This window comes from Macaca nemestrina, chromosome 1, assembly GCF_043159975.1.
Source record: "Macaca nemestrina isolate mMacNem1 chromosome 1, mMacNem.hap1, whole genome shotgun sequence".
NCBI lineage: Eukaryota > Metazoa > Chordata > Mammalia > Primates > Cercopithecidae > Macaca > Macaca nemestrina.
Window position 1 is genome coordinate 207165583 of NC_092125.1, and position 17844 is coordinate 207183426.

A 17844-nucleotide genomic window follows, 5' to 3' on the forward strand; every position below is an offset into this window, starting at 1 on the left:
GTCTGGGCTGATCACTGTCTGTGCTGAGACTCTTTTTTTTTTCAGACGGAGTTTCGCTCTTGTTGCCCAGGCTGGAGTGCAGTGGTGCGATCTCCGCTCACTGCAACCTCCACCTCCCAGGTTCAAGCGGTTCTCCTGCCTCAGCCTCCCGAGTAGCTGGGATTAAGGCGCCCACCACCAAGCCTGGCTAATTTTTGTATTTTCAGTAGAGACAGGGTTTCATCATGTTGGCTAGGCTGGTCTCAAACTCCTGACCTCAGTGATCCACCCACCTCAGCCTCCCAAAGTGCTGGGATTACAGGCGTGAGCCACCTCACCTGGCCTGTGCTGAGACTTGTACTCAAACCTGTGTAATTCTGGAGGGTTCTTGTCAGCAGCACAAGCTGGAGTGAGTCATGGCCAGGATCAGGCGGTCTGGAGCCAGTTCAGCCACTGTTGACTGACCATCTACCTCTCAGCCACGATTCCTGTCCTCAGGCCCAGCCAGGGATGACTCACTGGAAAGCAGGAGAGTGGCTATGGCTCTGGGTCAGCCTAGAGAACCATTTTATTGCCATCATTATCTCTATCTTCATTAGCCAAATCGTTGACTGCCTATTAAGCAGTAAGACAGCTGACGCATGCTGTGCCCTGCATGTACCCCACCCTGTCCTTGGGGCATTCAAATATCCTAGAACCCGTGATGCTGGCAAAAAGCCAACACCCACTATCCATCCATTAATTCATTCTATCACTCAACATCTCTCAACCTCCACTTGTACCAACCCCTGTGCTAGATGCTGGGGTAGGGGGCACAGAATAAATAAGATACATTTCTTACTCTCATGAAACACCTTGTCTGTGGCAGAGGAAGACACATAAGTAATTGTAATGCAGAGTGATCTGAGCTGTGATGGGGTACAGACAACAGGCAACAGGACAGATTAAATCTGCCTCAAGGTGGGAAAAATGCTTCACCCAAGTGGTGACTGGTTTGAGCTAAAGAGAACAAATAGGGTTTTGCTAGGCAACCCAAGGGATGGACATTCCAAACAGATATATGCAAAGGCACAGAGATGTCAGAGAGTAAGGGGTGCTTAGCTAACTGCAAGTGATGTGTGGGGCCCAGGGTAGCAGGAAATGGGCCTGGAGAGATGACAGGGACCACCTCACAGAACAAGACAGCACAGAAAGGAAGTATCAATGAAACCGATGGAGGCGACAATGCTAAGATCTCAGGGGAGTCAGAGTTAACAAAGGAGACCTCCTCTTCCTGGCAGGGTATGACCAGAAGAAACCCCAGGCTATGGCTGCTTACTCTGGGTAGCTACTAAACTATAACCACATAACATTTGTGCTCTAAACACATTTCCTGGATTATGGTATTTCATTCTCACAACTCTGTGCTGGAAGTACTATCATTATCTCCATCCGCTTTATCTTTCTTTTTGAGACAGAGTCTCACTCTGTTGCCCAGGGTAGAGTTCAGTGATGCGATCTCGGCTCACTGCAACCTCCACCTCCTGGGTTCAAGCAGTTCTCGTGCCTCAGCCTCCCAAGTAGCTGGGATTACAGGCGTGCGCCACCACGCTCAGCTAATTGTGTATTTTTAGTAGAGACGGGGTTTCTACATTTGGTCAGGCTGGTCTCGAACTTCCAACCTCAGGTGAACCGCCCGCCTCGCCCTCCCAAAGTGCTGGGATTGTAGGCGTGAGCTACCACGCCCAGCCTTTTTTGTATTTTTTAGTAGAGAAGGGGTTTCACCATGTTGGCCAGGCTGGTCTCAAAGTCCCGACCTCAGGTGATCTGCCCGCCTCCACCTCCCAAAGTGCTGAGATTACAGGCGTAAGCCACCACACCCGGCCTCCATCCATTTTATAGACGAAGAAACTCAAGGAGTGAAGGACATGCCAATGTGCCAAATTGGTATCTTGATCATTTTGAGTTGGAAACCTTGGAGAAATTGTAGTTTCAGAAAGGGTGAACTGACCTGCCTCTTCCCACATGCAGCAAGCCATCAAGATTCCTCTGTGAGGGATATCCTTTCTATACCAGGGCAAAAAAATAGCCCTGATTACCAGAGACTGGGAACTCGGGGCTGCAACGGACCTGAATAAATATACTTTCCAAGGTAACCCTTATCTTCCACTGGTTCCACCTCAAATATCTCCTCATCACTCACCTAGAAATCTACTGCCCTAGCTAGATATCCCTTGCCCTGTGACTTCTCAAATTTATTGTTGTCTAAAAAGTATAAAAGCATGTTGTAGTTGGGCACTGTGGCTCATGCCTGTAATCCCAGGACTTGGGGAGGCCGAGGCGGGAGGATCACCTGAGGTCCAGAGTTCGAGACCAGCCTGGCCAGCATGGTGAAACCCTGTCTCTACTAAAAATACAAAAATTAGCCGGGCATGTTGGCAGGCTCTTGTAATCCCAGCTACTCGGGAAGCTGAGGCAGGAGAATCGCTTGAACCCAGGAGGCAGAGGTTGCAGTGAGCTGAGATTGCGCCATTGCACTCCAGCCTGGGCAACATCTTGTTTTGACCAGTTCTTCAGACTTCACTCTCTTGTGAAGATCCCCACATACACGTAAAACTAATAAAATATTATATAATGTTAAAATATCATACAATAATAGGCCAGGCTCAGTCACTTGCACCTGTAATCCCAGAACTTTGGGAGGCCGAGGTGGACGGATCACCTGAGGTCAGGAGTTCGAGACCAGCCTGGCCAACATGGTGAAACCCCGTCTTTAGTGAAAATACAAAAATTAGCTGGGTGTGGTGCTGGCCTGTAGTCCCAGCTACTTAGGAAGCAGAGGCAAGAGAATGGCCTGAACCTGGCAGATGGAGATTGCAGTAAGCCAGATTGCATCACTGCATGTACTCCAGCCTGGGTGACAAAAAAAAAAAAAAAAAGTATGTAATAAAATAAAAAATAAATAAAATCCAGATATGATGTGGGTTTAAACCCAGATATAATTGTCCTAGCTACAATTTCCCACTCATTAGAAGACTTTTTAAATTTTTTATTTTTATTAGTTTTTGTAGAGACAGGGTCTTACTATGTTGCCCAGGCTGGTCTCCAACTCCTGGCCTCAAGCGATCCTTCTGCTTCGGCCTCTCAGAGTGATGGGATTATAAGTGTGAGCCACTATGCCTAGCCATGTTTTTCAATTTTTAAAATTCATCATATAGTTGTATATTTGCTATCACAAGGTAACTATTGCTTTCTGAAATGAGTTATTTTCACTTTTAATATTTTTACATTTTAAATATTGAGTAAAACAATGTTCATAAATATGTGTAAAGTATAAAGAATAACAGTAGAATGAACTCTATTATTGTTTCATAGGTCATTATTACCATTAACTTTGAAGTCCCTTTCTAAATCTATCATTTCCCTCCAAAGGTAACAACTACCTTGGATTTTATGTTAATAATTTATTTGCTTTTCTTTCTGATTTTAAAGTATATTCATTTATGTAGCCCTAAGAATAGTTTTTAGTTTGCATTTTTGGAACTTTGCATAAATAAAACAATTCTGTGTTTTCTAACTGGCTTTGCCTGAAGTTATTAGCACAAAAAGCCAGCTTTTTGCATTTATAAGGACTGTAGCTATGAATATTTATATATACTGTGAAATAAAAACAAATCCAGACTTGGTAAGGAGAGATTTTATTATAATAATTTTTTTTTTTTTTGAGACAGAATCTCGCTCTGTTGCCCAGGATGGAGCGTGTAGTGGTGTGATCTCGGCCGTCTGCAACTTCCGCCTCCTGGGTTCAAGCAATTCTCGTGCCTCAGCTTCCCTGAGGAGCTGGGATTACAGGCTCACGCCAGCATGCCTGGCTAATTTTTGTATTTTTAGTAGAGATGGGGATTTCACCATGTTGGCCAGGCTGGCCTCGAACTCCGGACCTCAAGTGATCTGCCCGCCCCAGCAGATCACTTGGGATTACATGCCTGTATGTAATCCCACCCGCCTTGGCCTCCCAAAGTGCTGGGATTACAGGCATTAGCCACTGCGCCCAGTCATTATAATTTTTTTTTTTTTTTTTGAGACAGATTATCATTCTGCTGCCCAGGTGGGAGTGCATGGTACAATCATGGCTCACTGTAGCCTTGCTCTCTTGGGCTCAAGTGATCCTCTCACCTCAATCTCCCGATGTGCTAAGATTACAAGTGTGAGTTACCACACCCCGCCAGGAGAGATTTTATTTGAAAGGATTATTGCAGGGCCGGGCGCGGTGGCTCAAGCCTGTAATCCCAGCACTTTGGGAGGCCGAGACGGGCGGATCACGAGGTCAGGAGATCGAGACCATCCTGGCTAACACAGCGAAACCCCGTCTCTACTAAAAAATACAAAAAATTAGCCGAGCGAAGTGGCAGGCGTCTGTAGTCCCAGCTACTCGGGAGGCTGAGGCAGGAGAATGGCGTAAACCCGGGAGGCGGAGCTTGCAGTGAGCTGAGATCTGGCCACTGCACTCCAGCCTGGGCAACAGAGCGAGACTCCGTCTCAAAAAAAAGAAAAAAAAAGAAAAAAAAAAGAAAGGATTATTGCAAGGGAAGAAAGGAACTACTGCAATAGGGGGAGGAAGAATATTGCAGCAGGGAGGACCCTCTGACCATAATATCTGCAAGTGACTCAAGGGTTAGGCAAAAAGGGTTCTTCTCTCATAGGGAGGAGTAAACAGGGCAGTAAACAGGGAGGAAGTGGGATGATCAGGAGTGGCAAGATGGGACAGTAGATCAGGTGATGCTTTACCCTGAAGCCAGCCTATTCTCAAGAGGGGCTGTTAAGGAGGAGATGTGTGCTGGCTCAAGCTGAGGGTAAGCCAAAGTTCAGGAACCAGGGGGAAGAAGAGAAATTTTAACCAAAGTTTGTTCCAACTGATCAGTGGGGAGAAGAAGTTCCTCAAAGCTTTCACGAGGAGATTTGGAATTTGGAGTCTGTGTCTGGCTTTGTCATTGGTGAACCAGAGGGGCATATACTGGTCTTATCTAACTCACTCGAGGAAGGATGTTTTTTTGCAGTATGCTGTGTTCCAGAACACAAAACAGTGGGGAGGCATTTCTTAAGCTTTAGTGTTCCAGGATCACAGGGCTTGGGTAAAAGTCAACATTATCAATAAGTCTTCCGATAAACATGTGCAGTAATTTCTTTTCTGTTTAGACAAGGGTCTTGCCAACTTGGCCAGGCTGGTCTCAAACTCCTAGGCTCAAGGTATCCTCCTACGCTGGTTTGCCAAAGTGCTGGGATTATAGGCGTAAGCCCCTGCGCTCAGCCCTTTATTTTTTGTTTTTGTTTGAGGTCTCTCAATGTATAGGTTCCTCCTATCGCCCAGTATAATGTTAGACTTTGTCTGAATTATGAATCAATGAATCAATAGTAATCGAATAACCCAATTAAAAAAACGGACAAAGAGGGTCGGGTGCGGTGGCTCACATCTGTAACCCCAGTACTTTGGGAGGCCAAGGCGGGTGGATCATCTTAAGTCAGGGGTTTGAGACCAGCCTGACCAGTATGGTGAAACCCTGTCTCTACTAAAAATACAAAAATTAGCCAGGCATGGTGATGCACACACCTGTAGTCCCAGCTACTTGGGAGGCTGAGTCAGGAGAATTGCTTGAACCCAGGAGGCGGAGGTTGCAGTAAGCCGTGATCGCACCATTGCACTCCAGTCTGGATGACAGAGTGAGACTCCATCTTAAACAAAACAAAACAAAACAAAAACAAAAAGCGGGGCACCGTGGCTCACCCCTGTAATCCTAACACTTTGGAAAGCTGAGGCCAGTGGATCGCTTGAGCACTGGAGTTCAATACCAGCCTGGGCAACGTAGTGAGACCCCGTCTCTACAAATAGTTTTAAAAATTCGGCCGGGCGCGGTGGCTCACGCCTGTAATCCCAGCACTTTGGGAGGCTGAGGTAGGCGGATCACGAGGTCAGGAGATCGAGACCATCCCGGTTAACACAGTGAAACCCCGTCTCTACTAAAAATACAAAAAATTAGCCGGTCGTGGTGGCGGGCACCTATAGTCCCAGCTACTCGGGAGGCTGAAGCAGGAGAATGGCATGAACCTGGGAGGCGGAGCTTGCAGTGAGCTGAGATCGCACCACTGCACTCCAGCCTGGGTGAGAGAGCGAGACTTCATCTCAGGAAAAAAAAAAAAAAAAGCCAGGCATAGTGGGGTGCATCTGTGGCCCCAGCACATCTGTCGTCCCAGCCTGGGAGACAGAGACCCCAACTCAAAAATAAATAAAATATTACCTACAAGTGTTGAGTCAAATGCTGTGTAGCAACTTCGCTTTTACTAGATAAAGTCAACTGTTTTCCAAAGTGGTTGTATCAACTTACATTTCCAACAACAGTGTATGAGAGCTCCAGTTCCACCATGTTGCCATCGATTCGAAGGTTTTAAAGTTTGCCAACGTGGTGGATGCAAAGTGGGTCTCGCTGCATTTCCGTTATTACTGAGTTGCGCATCTTTTCTTTAACGTAAGCCTCTAGCAACTCATAGCACTTTCATTGTAAATTGGACCTGCGTGTTTCCTCTTTTGTGAAATATCTGTTGCACATTTTTCTACTGGGTTATCTTTTTCTTACCGATTTGTGGGAGTTCATCAACACATTTTGGAAAAATAAATGGAAGAACGACTAAAGGTTCAGAACTGAGGAAGGCTGAGATTAGGTGTGCAAGATTCACAACTAAATACCTCAAAAATGACCCCTCCCGCAGGCTTCTTATTTGGTACTCATTAGAGCTTTATGAAAGAACTCTATGACCCCATTTTCCAGGTGAGTTTTTCCATCATCGCCAGCTTCCCTCTGTGGGAAAGGAACACAGAAGACTTCGGATCTTCCGGCTCCAGATTCCACAACCCCAACACCAACGGACTAGTTAGAATTTTCACATCTCGCAACGCAGACGCTGGAGCGTTGCTCGCGGTGTTTTCGCGAGACTTGAGACTTGGTTCCAGCAGATCATGTGACAATCCAACATGGCGGTGCCCGGCGAGGCGGAGGAGGAAGCGACAGTTTACCTGGTAGTGAGCGGTATCCCCTCCGTGTTGCGCTCGGCCCATTTACGGAGCTACTTTAGCCAGTTCCGAGAAGAGCGCGGCGGTGGCTTCCTCTGTTTCCACTACCGGCATCGGCCTGAGCGGGCCCCTCCGCAGGCCGCTCCTAACTCTGCCCTAACTCCTACGGGCCCAGCCGCTGGGGGCCAGCTTCTCGCCCAGACTTCGGCCACCGATGTCCGGCCTCTCTCCACTCGAGACTCTGCTCCGATCCAGACCCGCACCTGCTGCTGCGTCATCTCGGTAAGGGGGTTGGCTCAAGCTCAGAGGCTTCTTCGCATGTACTCGGGCCGCCGGTGGCTGGATTCTCACGGGACTTGGCTACCGGGTCGCTGTCTCATCCGCAGACTTCGGCTACCTACGGAGGCATCAGGTAAGAGTGAGAAAGTTAGTAGACTGGGCCTACGGGCCTGGAACAGAGGCACCTTGTCAGAAGAGTGGTGAGGATAAGTCAGGCATCTGGTTAGGACTCTAGGAGTTTAGGTCATATTCTAGACAGCTTCAGGCTCAACTTGCAGGGAGTTCAATGCATGGAGAAAAATAAACCGGAGAGGCTTATTCGGAAGAGCTTTCATTTTGTTAGGTCTCTTCTGAGACCCCTTCTCTATCCAAGGGGTTGATTTTGCACTAACACAGAAGGAAAAAAGGAAATCCAGTCTGAGACAATCTTTTCTCTGGACAGCTCCCACTTTTATGGGAAATCAGTCTGATAGGGAAACAGGACAGTGTCAGAGCCCTCCAGTTCACACATTCAACAGATGCTTCTATTGCTAGACCTAGTGTGACTAGCTGGGTATGCAGAGAACAGTTGCACATAGTGTGTGCTCAGAATCCACAAAGGAAGAGATTTGGAAAAAGGTAATTGCCACAGAGATGTCATTCTAATTGTTAGCATTCGCTGAGCACTCTGTGTATTTAGTAGGCACTGTTCTAAGCCTTTTGTTTTCTTACCCCTCACAACAGTCCTATGAGATAGGAGCTATTGTTTCTCCCATTTTATAGGTGAAGAAACTGAGGGAAGCGAAGTTATGTGACTTGCCTGAGGTTACAGAGTTAGTTAGTGTCAGGGCTACAACAAACCTAGGCGTCTGTTCCAGAGCCTGTACTGTTTATCACTAAGTGCTGTGAGATGACAGAGAAGGGAGAAACTGACTTCCTAGACTTATCATGAAATGTGACTTTCCATCTGGGTCTTGAAAAATAAATAGGAGTTAATAGGAGAGAATGGCGTTTCTGGGTTTCAAGGTAAATGGCATTTGCAAAGATTTGAAAGTCCGTGAAACTTTCAGGGCATGCTAAATTGTTCATTATGGGCCGGGTTGCAGTGGCTGGTGCCTGTAATCCCAGCACTTTGGGAGGTGTGTAGGCGGATCTCTTGAGCTCAGGAGTTCAATACCAGCCTGGGCAACATGGTGAAACTCCATCTCTACCAAAAATACAAATTAACCAGTTGTGGTGGCGCATGCCTGTAGTCCCAACTACTTGCGAGGTTGAGGTGGGGGGATCGTTTGAGCCCAGGAAGTGGAGGTTGCAGTGAGTCAAGATTGTGCCACTGTACTCCAGCCTGAGTGACAGAACGAGACCCCATCTCAAAAAAAAAAAAAAAAAAGAAGAAGAAGAAGGAGGAAAAAAAGAAATTAGAGAAAAATTGTTTGGTGTGGCTGAAGCACATGGTATGAAGACATGCAGGAGGTGGGAGTTGGTGACAGTTGAGAATCAAAAGGTCATCAGATGGGTGGATTGCTTGAGGCCACGACCAGCCTGGACAACATGGCATAACCCTGTCTGTACTAGAAATACAAAAATCAGCCAGGCATGGTGGCACATGCCTGTAATCCCAGCTACTCGGGAGGCTGAAACACGAGAATCACTTGAACCCGGGAGGTGGAGGTTGCCGTGAGCTGAGATTGCACAACTGCATACTCCAGTCTGGGTGACAGAGTGAGAATCTGTCTCAAAAAAAAAAAAAAGAAAGAAACAAAAAAAAGGCTTCAGGAGCGAGAGCTGGAAGAAACTTGTATGCCTAGCCAAGGTGATGAGAAATGACATGAAACTACTAGGTAGTTCTGTAGTTCTGCTTGAGGAGAGATGAAAAGGCCTGGAGAAGTTTGAGAGGGAGGAACAGCATTAGGCTAATGGATTTATTTTATTATTTATTTATTTTTGAGACAGGGTACTCTGTCACCCGAGATGGAGTGCAGTGGTGCAGTCTCGGCTCACTACAGCCTCACTTCCCAGGCTCAAGCAGTCCTCCTGCCTGAGCCTCCCAAGGAGCTGGGATCACAGGGTGCACCACCACTCCCAGCTAACTTTTTTATTTTTTGTAGAGATAAGGGTCTCACCATGTTGCCCAGGCTGGTCTTGAACTCCTGAGTTCAAGCAATCCTCCTGCCTCAGCCTCCCAAAGTGCTGGGATCACAAGCGTGAGCCACTGTGTCAGCCTGGATTTATTTATTTTTATTTTGTCTAAGTCTGTTTACTAGGGAAAGGCTAATAGATTTAAACATTGGCCAATTTCTGGCTCAAGTGTTGCTGGAGGCTTCTGGGTTTCAAGATCTATTCTCCCTCCTTCCCAAGGTTTGGGCTCCTTTTCCTTTAAGACCCGGAAGGAAATGCAGAGTCGGAAGGCTGAGAATGAAGCCTTCACCCTGGCTGACCTGAAGCAGCTGCCAGAGCTGAACCCACCGGTGCTGATGCCCAATGGGAATGTGGGGACTCCCCTGCGGGTCTTTTTGGAGTTGATCCGGGCCTGCCGCCTACCCCCTCGGATCATCACCCAGCTGCAGCTCCAGTTCCCCAAGACAGGTTCCTCCCGGCGCTACGGCAATGTGCCTTTTGAGTATGAGGACGCAGAGACTGTGGAGCAGGAAGAGCTTGTGTATACAGCAGAGGGTGAGGAAATACCGCAGGGAACCTGCCTGGCAGATATACCAGCCAGCCCCTGTGGAGAGCCTGAGGAAGAAGCAAGGAAGGAAGAGGAAGAAGAGTCTCACTCAGATGACGTGAGTACAGTGTGCTACCCTCTTCTGCTGGCAGCTGAAAGAGGCCAAAGGCATTAATAATACCACTTTTCTTTTTTTTTTTTTTTTTTTTTTTTTTGAGACGGAGTCTTGCTCTGTAGCCCGGGCTGGAGTGCAGTGGCCGGATCTCAGCTCACTGCAAGCTCTGCCTCCCGGGTTTACGCCATTCTCCTGCCTCAGCCTCCGGAGTAGCTGGGACTACAGGCGCCCGCCACCTCGCCCGGCTAGTTTTTTTTTTGTATTTTTAGTAGAGACGGGGTTTCACGGTGTTAGCCAGGATGGTCTCGATCTCCTGACCTCGTGATCCGCCCGTCTCGGCCTCCCAAAGTGCTGGGATTACAGGCTTGAGCCACCGCGCCCGGCCAATAATACCACTTTTCAATTGTCCGTTACAAGGGTGCAGTCGTGGTGCAGTCTCTGCTCACGGCAAGCTCCGCCTCCTGGGTTCAAGCCATTCTCCTGCCTCAGCCTCCCGAGTAGCTGGGACTACAGGCACCCGCCACCACGGCCGGCTAATTTTTTTTTTTTTTTTTTTTTTTTTTGAGACGGAGTCTCGCTCTGTCGCCCAGGCTGGAGTGCAGTGGCCGGGTCTCAGCTCACTGCAAGCTCCGCCTCCCGGGTTCACGCCATTCTCCTGCCTCAGTCTCCTGAGTAGCTGGGACTACAGGCGCCCGCCACCTTGCCCGGCTAGTTTTTTGTATTTTTAGTAGAGACGGGGTTTCACCGTGTTAGCCAGGATGGTCTCGATCTCCTGACCTCGTGATCCACCCGTCTCAGCCTCCCAAAGTGCTGGGATTACAGGCTTGAGCCACCGCGCCCGGCCCATTTTTTCTCTTTTAAAAATTATTTCCAGCTGGGCATGGAATCATTTGAACCCGGGAGGTGGGGGTTGCAGTGAGCTGAGAAAAAAAAAAAATTTCCATGTGAAAGACCAGATAAGGCGAATTCATTTTCAGCGATGAAAATGTGCTGACCAAGACATGTGCAGTGACTTGTCTAAGATCATCTCAGGAAATAGAGGTCAAGCTAGGATGTGAGCCCAGTTCTTGCTTCTTCCTTAACCTCTGCGTGCTGTCATGATGTGGCTGAACAGTCGTCTCTATTTTCGGACCTCGAGGCAGCAGATTGAACAGTAGCCTCCACTTTCACTTCATTAGTGACATAGACATTTCTTTGGTTCCTTTCCCCAGACTTGGTTGCACATCCATAAAATCAGGAAGGTGGGCCGGGCGTGGTGGCTCAAGCCTGTAATCCCAGCACTTTGGGAGGCCGAAACGGGCGGATCACGAGGTCAGGAGATCGAGACCATCCTGGCTAACACGGTGAAACCCCGCCTCTACTAAAAAATACAAAAAACTAGCCGGGCGAGGTGGCTGGCGCCTGTAGTCCCAGCTACTCAGGAGGCTGAGGCAGGAGAATGGCGTAAACCCGGGAGGCGGAGCTTGCAGTGAGCTGAGATCCGGCCACTGCACCCCAGCCTGGGCGACAGAGCAAGACTCCGTCTCAGAAAAAAAAAAAAAAAAAAAATCAGTAAGGTGTGATTTGTTGGGAAAACTTTTTAAAAAATGTGTACCCTGGCCGGGCGCGGTGGCTCAAGCCTGTAATCCCAGCACTTTGGGAGGCCGAGACGGGTGGATCACAAGGTCAGGAGATCGAGACCATCCTGGATAACACGGTGAAACCCCGTCTCTACTAAGAAATACAAAAAACTAGCTGGGCGAGGTGGCGGGCGCCTGTAGTCCCAGCTACTCGGGAGGCTGAGGCCGGAGAATGGCGTGAACCCGGGAGGCGGAGCTTGCAGTGAGCTGAGATCCGGCCACTGCACTCCAGCCTGGGCTACAGAGCGAGACTCCGTCTCAAAAAAAAAAAAAAATGTGTACCCTGGGTAAAAAGTAATTCACCCATGTTTCAAAGCTTCCGGCCAGCTGGGTGTGGTGGCTCACGCCTGTAATCCCAGCACTTTGGGAGGCCGAGATGGGCGGATCACGAGGTTAGGAGATCGAGACCATCCTGGCTAACATGGTGAAACCCCGTCTCTACTAAAAAATACAAAAAACTAGCCGGGCGAGGTGACGGGCGCCTGTAGTCCTAGCTACTCGAGAGGCTGAGGCAGGAGAATGGTGTAAACCCGGGAGGCGGAGCTTGCAGTGAGCTGAGATCTGGCCACTGCACTCCAGCCTGGGTGACAGAGCGAGACTCCGTCTCAAAAAAACAAACAAACAAAAAAGCTCCCAGCCAAAATTGCTAAGATATCCGGACCACATCCTTAGTGTGGTACCATTCTGACTTCCCCTCCCTCCGCTCTTCTCTCCCCTTCCTTTTTTTTTTTTTTTTTTTTTGTGTGAAGCAGGCTGTGGTTCTGTTGCCCTGGCTGGAGTGCAGTGGTGTAATCTCGGCTCTCTGCAGCCTCCAACTCCCTGGGCTCAAGCCATCCTCTCACCTCAACTTCCCCAGTAGCTAGGACTACACTCACACATCACCACACTTGGCTAATTTTTGTATTTTTTGTAGAGATAGGGTTTTGTCTTGTTGCCTAAACTGGTCTTGAACCCCTGAGCTCAAGGGATCCTCCCACCTTGGCCTCCCAAAGTGCTGGGATTATAGGCGTGAGCCACTGCATCTGGCCCCATCCTGACTTTTCTTCAGCACTTGAAGGCCTGCAGGATTTCAAGCCAGGAATCATTCTGTCATTCCACAAATCCAGTCAAGCCAAGGGCTAGTGTAGGATTCCGAAGGCATTCTAAGACCCATTTCCTGCCCTCAAAGAGCCTAAAATCTCCCTGAAAAGAAAGAACCAGCATCTGGAGATACTGCAACTGGATGTGGCCACCTGGGTTTGCATTACTGGCTCTGCTGCTCCCTCAGTGTACTCTTTTGAACAAATAACTTTTTACTCCCCCGAACCTAGGTTTTGTCATCTGTAGAATGGGAATAATGGTACTTATCTCACAGGGTTGTTGTGATGATTAAAGGAGCTAAGCTATGGGAAGGGCCTGACACACCAGAGACAATAAGCGTTCTTGTCCATTCTTTCTTTGTGATGTCACATAAAAAGGCCTAACCAGTGTGTACTGATTAGCATTGAGAGTTCAGAGACTGGTGGGAGAGCTGTGGGCCTAAGTTCGGGGGGCTTCATGTAGGCTGTAGGACTTGAGGGACGAGGAGGATTTAACCAAGTGGAGAAGAGAAGGGTGTGGGAGAGGAAAGTGGGTATTTCAGGCAGGGAAAGACATGGCCAAAAGCACAGAGCTGAGTGAGGCTTGTGGGGACAGGAGCAAACTATGTTGAGAATTATCAGGGGCTAGAGACATGTGTTGGTCGGGGGGCAAATATGTGCTGCTTCTTGGAGAAATTCGAAGGAATGGGGCTGAGGCTTGCCACACATGCCTCCTGTGCCCTGCGCTTCCCTCCCTCTGGGCATGAGGCCAGGAAGCTTAGGCAGATCACTTCTCCCTGCCTTTTAGGACGATGACCGGGGTGAGGAATGGGAACGGCATGAAGCGCTGCATGAGGACGTGACCGGGCAGGAGCGGACCACTGAACAGCTCTTTGAGGAGGAGATTGAGCTCAAGTGGGAGAAGGGTGGCTCTGGCCTGGTGTTTTATACCGATGCCCAGTTCTGGCAGGAGGAAGAAGGAGGTAATGCTGGTACCCAGGCAAAGGCAGGGGTGACCCCTGCTGCATTCTCTTGGGGTTCCCTGTTCTGCACAGTAGATTCCCTAGTGGTGAGCCCAAACAAAAGGCTAGGGAACAGGCTGACCTTTATTGTATATGAGAGACCAATCATCCTTTTTAAGAGTGGGGATCAGTGAGATGGAGAGAAAATGTCCCCCCGCCCCCTGCAAATTCTGACTAACCCTCCCAGAGGAAGGATCTTAAAATACAAACAAACTGGGTGCAGTGGCTCATGCCTATAGTCCGAACTACTCGAGAGACTGAGGCAGGAGGATCACTTGAGCCCAGGAGTTCAAGGTTGCAGTGAGCTATGAACCCACTACTTTACTCCAGCCTGGGGGACAGAGTGAGACCTTCTCTAAAATAAACAAATGCCCCGCCGGGCACGGTGGCTCATGCCTGTAATCCCAGCACTTTGAGAGGCTGAGGTGGGCAGATCACGAGGTCAAAAGATCGAGACCATCCTGGCCAACATGGTGAAACCCTGTCTCTACAAAAAATAAAAAAATTAGCTGGGTGTGGTAGCACGCACCTGTAGTCCCAGCTTCTTGGGAGGCTGAGGCAGGAGAATTGCTTGAACCCGGGAGGCAGAGATTGCAGTGAGCGAAGATCACGCCACTGCAGTCCAGCCTGGCGACAGAACGAGACTCCGTCTCAAAAAAAAAAACAAAAAAGCCAAACAACTCTAGGTTTACCTCTTAATAGAACTGAGAGTCCTTATTGCACTCTGTTGGATGCTTTTCTATCCCTGCAGATTTTGATGAACAGACAGCCGATGACTGGGATGTGGACATGAGCATGTACTATGACAGAGGTACTGGGCAAGGAATATCAATACTGGGAGGTGAAACGGGTGCCCTGGCCTTGCAGTGACACTTTGCCAGAGCTAGCAAAGGCTGAGACAGGGAACCATTCCCTTGGGGTAGCCCACTGAGAGGGTTCCTCTTAAAACATCTTTGGTTGTGTACATTAAGTGCTAGTTTTGGACAGAGCCTTCCTTTCTTGGAGGAGGACGAGGGACAGATAGCCCTCAGGGGCTCTGGGTCTGATGGTCAGGCCCTGGTAGGTGGCTGGTCAGGAACTCAGGCTCTAGTAAGGTTTAGATTTTAGAAGAGAAAAGGACCTGGGTGGGGGAAATAGCCAAGTGGGGGAAGGGAGAAGACCTGGGTTCTAATCCTCTCTCTGTCATTTGTTGACTCTGTTACTTTTCTGTACCACAATCTTCTCATCTGTATGATTGGGGAGAACCATGGTTCCTACTCTTGGGGAGCTCCCAGTCTAATGAGAGAGATACAGAACACCATTAAAATGAATAAGTCAATCTTATGAGGGGGTCCTAGAAACCTGATTCTTCCCCCTTCTTTGAGAGGGACGCTTCCATAAACTGAGCTCTGGTTCCTCAGATGGTGGAGACAAGGATGCCCGAGACTCTGTCCAAATGCGTCTGGAACAGAGACTCCGAGATGGGCAGGAAGATGGCTCTGTGATCGAACGCCAGGTGGGCACCTTTGAGCGCCACACCAAGGTGAGTGAGCACTGTGCGCATCCCATGGACCCCTCTCTTTTCCTTCTTCCATCCCCATTCCGCCTGCTCCCAGCAGGAGCCCGATTTCTTGAATCTTATCCCTTCACTTTGCAGGGCATTGGGCGGAAGGTGATGGAGCGGCAGGGCTGGGCTGAGGGCCAGGGCCTGGGCAGCAGGTGTTCAGGGGTGCCTGAGGCCCTGGATGGTGATGGCCAACACCCCAGATGCAAGCGTGGATTGGGGTAAGTGTGGCTGAGGGATTTCCCTGGGGGCCCAAGCCTTTCAGCTATGCCCTGGTTTCCCTCTTCCCACTGGTTTTGGCATGGGTGCTGAGTACTCTTGTAGGATGAACTTCAAAACAGAGTTAAGAGGAAAAAGTAAATCTGGGCCAGGTGCGGTGGCTCAAGCCTGTAATCCTAACACTTTGGGAGGCTGAAGTAGTAGGATTCCTTGAGCCCAGTTTGAAACCAGCCTGGGCAACATGTGAGACTGTCTCTATTAAAAAAAAAAAAAAAAGCCCGGGCGTGGTGGCTCACACCTGTAATCACAACACTTTGGGGAGGCTGAGGTGGGCGGATCATTTGAGGTCAGGAGTTGGAGATCAGCCTGGCCAACATGGTGAAACCCCGTCTCTACTAAAAATGCAAAACTTAGCCGGGCGTGGTGGCTCACGCCTGTAATCCCAGCACTTTGGGATGCTGAGGCGGGTGGATCACGAGGTCAGGAGTTTGAGACCAGCCTGGTCAAGATGGTGAAATCCTGTCTCTACTAAAAATACAAAAAAGTAGCTGGGCACGGTAGTGGGCACCTGTAATCCCAGCTACTCGGGAGGCTGAGGCAGGAGAGTCGCTTGAACCCAGGAGGTGGAGGTTGCAGTGAGCCGAGATCACACCACTGCACTCTAGCCTGGGCAACAGAGGAAGACTCTGTCTCAAACAAAACAAAACAAAAAAGGCCAGGTGCGGTGGCTCAAGCCTGTAATCCCCAGCACTTTGGGAGGCCAAGACGGGCAGATCACGAGGTCAGGAGATTGAGACCATCCTGGCTAACACAGTGAAACCCCGTCTCTACTTAAAAAAATACAAAAAACTAGCCGGGCGAGGTGGCGGGCGCCTGTAGTCCCAGCTATTCTGGAGGCTGAGGCAGGAGAATGGTGTAAACCCGGGAGGCGGAGCTTGCAGTGAGTTGAGATCCGGCCACTGCACTCCAGCCTGGGCGACAGAGCGAGACTCCGTCTCAAAAAAAAAAAAAAAATTAGCTGGGCATAGTGGCATGTGCCTGTAGCCCCAGCTACTCTGGGGGCAGAAGAATCACTTGAACCCAGGAGGTGGAGGTTGCAGTGAGCTGAGATCACGCCATTACAATCCAGCCTGGGTGACAGTGAGACCCCGTCTCAAAAATAAATAAATAAAGCTTTTTTTTTTTTTAATTTTAAAGACTGAGCCCTAAGGCTTAACAAGATCATTCATACCCTTTGTTGGAGGAGTTTGGACTTGATGGTTACTATTAGGAAGTCTGTAGTGACAGAATGAAAATTTTATCTGAGGTCCCTTCTTACTGGCACTGTCAATGGATGGATAAGAGGGCTGGAGAGCAAAGACCCATATTTAAAGCCTCTGTCTTTGGACAAACCAGACGTAGTAGCTACTTCCCCGTCCTCTCCCAACCCCTTTAACTGGAATTTGAGAGCACCCTTCTCACTGAGAGCCCGTTTTTATCCAGGTACCATGGAGAGAAGCTGCAGCCATTTGGGCAACTGAAGAGGCCCCGTAGAAATGGCCTGGGGCTCATCTCCACCATCTATGATGAGCCTCTACCCCAGGACCAGACGGAGTCACTGCTCCGCCGCCAGCCACCCACCAGCATGAAGTTTCGGACAGACATGGCCTTTGTGAGGGGTTCCAGTTGTGCTTCAGACAGCCCCTCATTGCCTGATTGACCAGGTTGGGGGCTTCATTGGTCAGAATCTCATAGCTACATGATGAGAACCCTCTGCCCTGGCCTCATCTACCACTGAAGCAGAAAGGAGTCTGGGAGCAGCAGTCTTCGTGGCTGGTTCAGGGTGCTTTGCTCTGAGCCTGCCTGCCTGCCGGTTCTCTACCTCGGGCATTTTTACAAAAAGCCCCCTCCCGTCCCCTCCCCTTGGATATCAGGGGTAACGACCGATTGTCTTTGGTCTCTAACCCTAGTCTCTGGGCTTGCCCTTTGCCTCCTGCAGAATCTTGAAAAGCTGGATTGAGTGAGGCTATCAGCACAGCCTTCCTTGGGGACTCTGAAGGTGTCCCGACGAAGGCCAGAAAGGGGGGGAAAGGGACCTGGACGAGGAGAGGATTTGTGAGCTTGGAAGAGCCGGCCTTGGGCGGGCCCTTCACCGCCTCACTAGGTGGAACTGCAGCAGAGAGTCCGCGGGAAGTGGCTTGGGTGTGCGACGTCACGGAAGAATAAAGACGTTTACTACTGGAGCTCCCTTTCTTTTCTAATTCGAGTCTGAAGTAAGGTCAGGGAAATTCCGAGAGAGATTTTCCCGCAAAGTCCCCACATTCGACCCATTCCCCGCGAGAAAA

The 17844-nt window shown here is 49.3% G+C and overlaps 1 protein-coding gene across 2 annotated transcripts; it reads left to right on the top strand.

The window, feature by feature from the left end:
* The first annotated feature begins 6869 nt into the window (after positions 1–6869).
* On the top strand, positions 6870–17742 carry LOC105495205 (G-patch domain containing 3). Of its 2 annotated transcripts, XM_071097896.1 has the most exons (8): positions 6870–7433; positions 9638–10062; positions 13545–13719; positions 14510–14569; positions 15159–15280; positions 15395–15522; positions 17003–17223; positions 17499–17742. In XM_071097896.1, exons 1-7 carry the CDS (start codon positions 6983–6985, stop codon positions 17217–17219), a joined length of 1578 nt encoding a protein of 525 aa, XP_070953997.1. In that variant the 5' UTR covers positions 6870–6982; the 3' UTR covers positions 17220–17223; positions 17499–17742. The 2 variants fall into 2 exon arrangements, with proteins under 2 accessions (XP_070953997.1, XP_070953996.1); XM_071097895.1 differs by having other exon boundaries at positions 6871–7433; positions 17003–17742.
* Positions 17743–17844: the final 102 nt, after the last annotated feature.

Bases quoted from the DNA above. Each gene is read 5' to 3' on its own strand.
- LOC105495205 (XM_071097896.1), top strand. From the start codon at position 6,983: ATGGCGGTGCCCGGCGAGGCGGAGGAGGAAGCGACAGTTTACCTGGTA. The intron at 7,434-9,637 runs GTAAGAGTGAGA...CTCCTTCCCAAG, and splicing joins GCTACCTACGGAGGCATCAG to GTTTGGGCTCCTTTTCCTTT. The intron at 10,063-13,544 runs GTGAGTACAGTG...CCTGCCTTTTAG, and splicing joins AAGAGTCTCACTCAGATGAC to GACGATGACCGGGGTGAGGA.